The sequence below is a fragment of the Lucilia cuprina genome, chromosome 2, assembly GCF_022045245.1.
Source record: "Lucilia cuprina isolate Lc7/37 chromosome 2, ASM2204524v1, whole genome shotgun sequence".
In the NCBI taxonomy this organism is placed as follows: domain Eukaryota; kingdom Metazoa; phylum Arthropoda; class Insecta; order Diptera; family Calliphoridae; genus Lucilia; species Lucilia cuprina.
The window spans coordinates 52,823,063-52,831,609 of record NC_060950.1 but is presented as its reverse complement, the minus strand read 5'-3'; the positions used below and the strand labels follow the sequence as shown (position 1 = coordinate 52,831,609).

The window sequence follows — 8,547 nt, the reverse complement described above, 5'->3', positions numbered from 1 at the left end:
TTATAGTATAAAAAGCCCAAATCGGGAGGTACGGTTGCTTGGTCCAAATTTCATCAAATTTATTTTAAAAATTGCGGCTTGTACCTTGCGCAAAAGGTTTACATGGACAGCCAGCCAGACAAACGGACGGACATGTCTTAGTGGTGTAGGGTATAATAACACTGTTAAAAACTGTACTATTATATTTTTATTTTTTCTCGTTTCGAGAAAAATACAGAAACGAGGCACAGGACATGAAAGAAATTTAATTTATTATTTTTTTATTAAAGTACAATTTTGTTTATTTTTTATTAAAAAATAACTGAAATATTTCTGTAATTATGTAGTATTTATAACAAATAATGATTTATAACAATTCTAAGTACATTTTACGGTGGTTTTCAATTTGGAACCTTTAAAATTTCTGTTTTTTTTTTTTAATTTATTTATCCAATCGAACCACAATGCTTTCGGTTGAGCCAATTTTAAATTCACCAAAATAGATTTTGTCACTATCGACTGTCTCCAGCATAATATGACCACTATAGTACATGGAAGTCATATCCATGGTCAAACGTTTTTGACCAAAATTCGTTACCGACACAAAGGTATTGCGACGTGGATAGGTACGTTCCACTATTAAGATGTCATCGTTACTGCGTCTTATTACGGTATTAGGAAGAATAGTTTCCGATTTACAAATGGAATTTTTATAAATGGAAGGAGAACGATCGCGTAAATCCACCATCTTTGATATAAGAATAAAAGTGTCCAATTCAGCTTGTGGTGATTTGGGCAACCATGGTAGTGTTTCGCGATTAGTGAATTGTTGACTAAAGTTGAGAGGCCATTGCATGGTGGCCAAATGATGTAAATGTTTAGTTTCATTGTGTTCATTAAGTTGATCGTGGGCAGCTTGTAGAGCAATTTCGTCACCATAGAATATATTTGGTGTACCGGGTAGCATTAGCTGCATAATTGTGGCGGCCAAGGTGTAATTGGTACTTTGTTTATTGCTGGTAAGACGCTGCCTATCAACACCGGCCAGTGACCAATGAATCCACACTCCTGTATCAGTAGGTCCAAAGTCGGAAGCTAATACGGAATTAATACGATTTTCCAAATACTCAGTGCCATTGAAAATATTCAAGTGCACATCGACCAAATCGACATGTGAAAGAGCCAATTTTCTTTGGGCTCCTTGCAGTTTTTCAAATACTTTCTCATTAACAATTAGCACACGATTAGAACCAATGATATCTTTCCACTCGGCTAAGTGATAGGCTATATCTTCAAGATCATCAAACTTCTCCAGACCCTTGATGTAGAAACCATCTACTCCAACTTTCACCCAGTGTTGTAAAGCCTGTGTTATGGTATTCTCTGTGATAATCGGTCTAGCTGTAGTTGTTGAAACTGATTCGGCTTCGGAGTTATTGATTTGTGTGTCAGCCAGTACGTTAACCATCTCGGCTCCATCAGATTTACCCAATACCTTTAAGATAGGAAACAATGGTATGTCCAAAATTAATGATATATTGCGTGCATGCAAAGATTGACTTAGTTGATGCATATCCTCCAAATTGCCTAAAACATGAGAAACTTCCATTAAGGAGGTAATGTTTTCATAATTATCTGGATATTCGGTAGATGGAAATATAGAGTTCAGACGTATTGCCGAGACACCCAATGCTTTAAGATAATCGGTACTTTTAACAATGCCACGCAAATCACCAATACCATCATTATCGGAATCATGAAAACTGGCGGGGAATATTTCGTAAAAAACACTACCACGATACCAAGCGGTCCTAAAAAAATAAATCAGCAAAAAATTAGAAACTTAAATAAACTTTTGTATTAAATATTAACTCATACCTAGGATTACAGGTCTTCGGTAAAGTTACAATCATGGCCACCACTATAGCACACATGGCCAGCAAACTGGACATGAAAACAAAGAAAGTACATTTTCGTATTAGCGGCCAATTCCAAGAAACAAATGATGGTGTGTCATTAGTGAGTTGTAGATTTCCATTGGGTCCATGACCATTCGAATCCTGACAAAAAACGAAATTTCATAAATGTAAATATTTATTTCATTTCAAATATTTTTTAACAATTGTTTGCAAAAAAAAAAACCAACCATAACTTGTATAACACAAATTTAAAGTCAACTTCTAACTAAACTCGATCTCAGAAAGATTTTCTGTTTTGTTTTTCTAAATTCTCATGAGTTCCTACATACATTCATATCTACGTATAAGAGATAGAATCTCCACTACATTTATTTTTAAATTTCACACCTTTTCATATAGTGAATAAATAAATTTTATATTCCCCTCTTATTTCTACTCATATGGAAATTTGAAAGTAACGTAAACCTTTATGATCACGCAATTGTCACCTACAGGGTTTTTCATCAAGCTCTAATAGTTTTATGAACGATCAATAATACTTCGCGTGAAAGCATTATGTGCTTTTCATATCTTTTTCACATTATACGCTTCAAGTTACATGAGACGTTTTCAAGTATGTTTTTTTTTGTTATATTCAACACCACTACAGTTGAGAGGGTATTATACGTTTATACTGATGTTTCTAACACCCAAAAATATTGATCATACACCTAACCTTAAGTATACAAATCGGCTTAGAATCACTCTCAAAATCGGTTAAGCTATGTTCGACTGTTCGTCTGTGTGTCCTTTTAAACCTGCTACGTAATTTTACGCCCCTTTTGGTCCAAAGACGAACGATATTGAAAATGACTTTCACCTAGCCCCCATGCAACCGGATCCGAATTTTTCGCACATAACCATTATAAATGATCTGGTATCATCGATCATCGAAAACTTATATATAAGCTTTTATATAAGTTTTCGATGACCGGGTCTCATTTGATCCTAGCCCTCTTACAATGTCCAAAAAGGAAAATGTCTTGAATGTAAAATATTCAGTAATAAACAACACGATTATCATAATGAAAATCGGTACAAATGACTTTTTATCCTTAAATATAAATTTGGAGTTTAAATTTAAAGTTTAACATTAATGCTTTATTATTGAAAATGTTTAGCATTTAATCTTCGTAATTGGTGTAGGCTATATATGTGGTATCTTCTAAAAGAGTCTTCTGAGCCCCACTTGTAATCAGTTTCGAAACATTTCGAAATTCGGTAACTTCATATCTCCTAAACTAGACAAGATACAAAAGCTGTTAAAAGCTTATCGTAGTTCACTTTAAAAATAAGAGAACAGGTGTCTGGTACTTTTTTTTAAATTTGGCCTCTTTAGGGAAAAAACGGGTAAAACTGCATTTTGGTACTTTTTACCCCATGTATCATATATATTCATAACTTAACGAAAAAATACGTATTTAGTACTTTTTGGATATTCGAACGCTTAAGGGGTCAAAAATGTACTTACTTTTTGCTTAAAAGGGGACTTTTTTGTACGTTTTTGTACTTTTTGAAATTTCTATAATATTGAACCTAGAAACATGAAATTAAGCATGTACGGAACGGATTTAGTAACGACCCATAAAAGGGAACAATTTTGATAATTTTTCGTTCCTCAAAAAGTATTTTTTGAACCATGCATGAAAAATTTACTTTTCGATTTTTTTCATAATATTGAACCTAGAAATGTGAAATTATACATGTATTGCCCGAATTATGTCAGAACCTCAAATAGAGAACATTTTGGTACTTTTCGTTCTTCAAAAGGTACTTTTTGAAATTTCTATAATATTAAACTTAGAAACATGAAATTAAGTATGTATGGACCGGATTAAGTGAGATCCGAAAAAATAATACATGTATGGCCCGGATTAATTGAGAACCTCAAATAGAGAACATTTTGGTACTTTTCGTTCTTCAAAAGCTACTTTTTGAAATTTCTATAATATTGAACTTAGAAGCATGAAACTAAGTATGTAGAGCGCGGATTAGGTGAGAACCGATAAATCTACAAACATAGCGAGAGACAGGAAAGACTTATTGGGGAAGTTTGTTCCACATACGGACAGTACGGCACAGTATGACTAAAGAAAGAATTCTCTCTGTATTGCATTGTGCGATCCACTGACCAATTGACCACAAATGGGTGTGCTCTTGCTGAATGCCATGTGTTACGTGTGAATATGCGGGTTTCGGGAACGAGTACCCTAATTTCATAAGAACACATACCATTAGAGTATCGACAGAACAGAGTATCACACATACATTGCGACGATGGTTTGATACCATATTGTTACCGATAAGTACCATCGCCTTTTCCTGTACGCGGTCGAGTAGATCCAAAATAGACTATGAAGCGTAGGCCCATACATAAGAGTTGTGTTTGATTTTAGGTCGGATGTAGATGGGTCTTTTGAGAAAACCGAGACATTTGAATGCTTCTTTCGACACTTTTAATATGTGTTAGTCCAGCGAACATAGTATCTATTCCCACCTGTTTCAATTTTCGTCTATTTTGTCCAGTGAATCAATATAGTTGGATAGTCACAGATAAGTACCTTTGCCTTCTTCTGTACGTGGTCGAGTAACTATGAAGCGTCGGTCTATACATGAGAGTTCCATTTCATTTTAGGTTGGATGTAGGTGAGTCTTTTGAGAAAAACGAGACACTTGAATGCTTCTTTCGACACTTGGAATATGTGTTTAGTCCAGCGAACATAGTATCTATTCCCACTTGTTTAAATTTTCGTATATTTAGTCTTACTGTGTAATCAGTAAAATAGGTATTTTTTTTGACTCGTTTTGATGACCTAAAAGTGATATAGTTGCGCACGAACGCGATTTAAGTAATCTTCTTATATATAAAAGAGTAGCGTTTCTGACTGACTGATTCATCACCGCACAGCCCAAACGGCTGAACCTAGAATCATGAAAATTTTGACAGTAGATCTGTTTTTGGTTATGTAGATCCACTAAGGAGGGATTTTTGGGGAAAATTACCCGTTTTTCCCCAAAAATCCCTCCATAGTGGTTTTTTTAAATATCTTACATAATATTAGTGATACAAGTAAAATTTTAAATGCACCTGTATCTCTTAAAATGAGCAGATGGGTTTCTGGTACTTTTTTGAAATTCGTACTTTTAAGGGGTAAAAATGTGTAACAAAGGTGATTTTTGTACCTTTTTCAGCCCTTTATAACTTTTAAACTAATTAACATAATTAAATTTTTCTAAATATTTTGGATACATCTCTCAAAATTTTGAGACACCTGTTCGTACTTTTTTAAATTCAGTCATTTTTGGGTGTAAAAGGGACAAAACTGTATTTATGGTACTTTTTTAGCACATTAAGAAAACTTTTTCGGTTAATTGAATTATTCATATTAAATTACGGACTAACTCTGTAATATTTATTGTAATAAAATTTTTGGTATTTCACTGGGTAAAAAAGTACTAAAAAGGGGAAAACGGAAAATTTAATTTTATTCAAACTCATTGAGCCAACTTTTATAAAATTTCAAAAAGTATTTTATTTACTCACACAAAATAAGTTTTTGGTATATTATTTTGGAATTCGAGTACTAAGGCCTATATAGGACCAAATTCGAGTAAATTGTTTGGTACCTTTTTTAAAGCACAATTTTTCTGGAATAAATGAATGCAGATTTGAATCGTTTGAGTTTTATCTGTGATATATTTGTAGATTTAAATACGGAACATTTTGTAAACTTAATTCTCGAAAAAGTATACTTCTAAGCGAAAAGTACTTACTTTTAGTACTTTTTATTAGTACTTTCCACATAGGTAAACTTTATTCCACTTTTGGTACTTTTTCTTCCTTCAAATGATACTCTATGTATGTTCTTTAATATGAACTGAAAACACATGATTATTAAACATACACGGTCCTCATTGTATAAGATCCTTTAAGAGACAACTTTTTAGTACTTTTTATCTCATAAATTGTACTTTTTTAATTTTCTAAAATATTCAACCTAGGAACATTAATTTTAACATACATGGTCTTGACTGAATAATATTCTGGAAGTGGGAACTATTTGGTACTTTTCTATTATTCAAATGGATTCTTTATAATGGTTAACCGGAACACACGGTCCTTATTAAATGAGAATTTATTGAAAGAGATCTTTGTACTTTTTCGTTTTTCCGATAGTACTTTTTCATATTTTTACGATATTGAACATAGTTAGCGAAGCACCCAGGGTATGCTGGTTTTTGATAAATGACTTAAAATAGACACAAAAATGAGTTAGAATTAATCAAAAGTTGGACTCATAAAAGAATATTTTATAATAGTCGCGGTTATGGCATCATTGTCTCAGAAAATGGGCGCTTATGCGATTATTTTAATAGTGCAGAAGTGTCATTAATGACTCGAATGGATAAAAAATTAAACAAAACTTGCTCTTTAAATCCGCTAAATCACTTAATTTTTTATTAATTCGATTTCAGATTGAAGGTGAACAGTGCCGACTATGCAATTCATTAAAAACTCATTTGAATACAAACATCAATATTTCGTACACATTTTCCAAAATACATACACAAACACATATATTTACCTGTACTGAAGAATTATTCTTTTGCAAGTGTTTGTACGAGTGTTTGTTGAATAAGGCCGCAGACGTTGCATCTGGAACACTCATTCCTATGCCAGAGCTGCTACCTGACGATGAACTTGTTTCGACCTTGGCATCCTCATTACAAAGATTCGCCGAAGTATTGCTATCGTTATCATTGTCAATGCACGGTGTTAGTGGGTGTGAAAAGGTAAGTGGTGTTGTTGTACCATTTGTATTGGACGACAGCAGTGGACAAATGGAGGCCTCTTCTTCAGGTAGAAATGTTGATACAGATGGTGATTCGATGAGAGTGCGTGGCAATTCAACATCTAAAAGAGCCGGATCTGTTGAGATGCCCATTGTGTTCATGGCAATTGATAAAAATCACAATTATCTTGAAATTTCTTTTATGAAAACTTTTCACAGTGTTGTAGTGGCAAACAGATCAGAATTATTTTGTAATATTGAATATTGGCAACAAATGGGAGAACAGAAAAAGAATAATAACATAACCACAAAATGGATTCGATCTAATTCTTCTTCTCCGTAGTAAAGAGGTTTATAAATTTTGTTTTTTTTTTCTTCTACGTTCTCTAGAAATCGAGTCCGCTGTTTGTTGAATCTTGTGACTTTTGCAAATGTATTATATTATGTATGGATGAACTCTTTAAATGTTTATTTATAATTTTATCGTTCAATAAATAAAATGGAATAATTTTGTAAAAAAAATGCTTTCTATGCGTTTTCTGTTGGCGTTGTTGTATTGTTGTTATAATTAAGAATTATAATCCAACGACAAAATCCACTGTGGCACAAAAATATTTCAACATCAAAACCATCAAACAGCCCCGCTATGGGTACATAACATTTATACTCCAGTCTATTCAATTTTTCGTTTCAATTGATTTTAATTAATTTGTTTTTAATAAATTCAAATAATTTTTTATCATAAATTTATTATTTTCTCTTCACAGTACTTTTCTATTTATTTTCTTTTTTTTTGTCCGTAACACTTGTGTTCGTTATAAAATTTTGAGAAAGAAAAAAAAAATTATTTGGATGATGAAAAAAAATGAATGAGTGAACGCACCAACAACCTCACGTACAATATGTACGTCTATTGTATCGGAGTGGTGGCAATCAATGTTGATTTTATCGAATGGATGAATTAAGAATTTCTCTACTGTATCTGCGCACTACATCTCCGTCCACTTGTCATTCACCGCATACAATTGGGGATGAATTTTGGCATTTATGAGTTTCAAAATAAAAACGCAATACAAACAAAAAGTATTGAAATGTGTTTGAATTTCCTACCAAAAAAATACAAATCTGTATAAAATAAAAAATATACGTTTCCATATTTTAAACATTTGTATTTAATTCTCATATTTTGAAAAGTTCTATAACTTTTCATTAACTTTATCTGCTCCCTCGGTAATTTTTGAGTAATTCTTTAACTTCCTTGATTCCTTGATTCATTAGCATTTTTTGTAATCTATAGATTTAAAATGAACTGTTCGAAAGTCAATACATGGCAAAGAACGTTATCCCTTAGTTGTTGCATTCATAGAGACGCTATCAATACCGCGGTTTCAAGTTACCGCATGAATGTCTTTCTTGGAGGTCGCCCACCGCCCATAGCAGAAATAGAGAAGAACCTGGCGCGGAAAACAAGAGTTGCTCTGGCACAACTGAGATCGGGATGGAGCAACAGGCTCAACGCCTACTGGTCCCGCATAGACCGTGCCGTCCCCAATATATGCCCAACTTGTAGACAAGGTCCCCATGTTACCCACCACATATACAACTGTCCAGCCCACCCTACTTCACTTAGCCCAATGGATTTATAGACTAACCTAATTGAAGTAGCCCAATTTCTTGGCTTGGACCTAAATATAGAACCCCCGGATTAAAAATTGTATAGTTTAAGCTCTTACAACAACAACATCCCTTAGTTTTTTTTAAAGTGCCAGCTCTTTAGATTACTTTTGAACAGTAAAGTGACGACTGTCTTCCATCTT

At 33.3% G+C, this 8,547-nt stretch overlaps 1 protein-coding gene across 1 annotated transcript; it reads right to left on the bottom strand.

Moving 5' to 3' along the window:
- Positions 1-234: 234 nt before the first annotated feature.
- On the bottom strand, positions 235-7,639 carry LOC111682262. Its single transcript, XM_023444166.2, has 3 exons — positions 6,524-7,639; positions 1,858-2,039; positions 235-1,790 (listed from the first exon to the last, which is right to left on the bottom strand). Exons 1-3 carry the CDS (start codon positions 6,890-6,892, stop codon positions 422-424), a joined length of 1,920 nt encoding a protein of 639 aa, XP_023299934.2. The 5' UTR covers positions 6,893-7,639; the 3' UTR covers positions 235-421.
- Positions 7,640-8,547: the final 908 nt, after the last annotated feature.

Coding starts and splice junctions, on each gene's coding strand:
- LOC111682262 (XM_023444166.2), bottom strand. CDS start 6,892: ATGAACACAATGGGCATCTCAACAGATCCGGCTCTTTTAGATGTTGAA. Junction 2,040..6,523: donor AGAATAATTCTTCAGTACAG/GTAAATATATGT, acceptor GTTTTTTGTCAG/GATTCGAATGGTCATGGACC. Junction 1,791..1,857: donor CCGAAGACCTGTAATCCTAG/GTATGAGTTAAT, acceptor TTATTTTTTTAG/GACCGCTTGGTATCGTGGTA.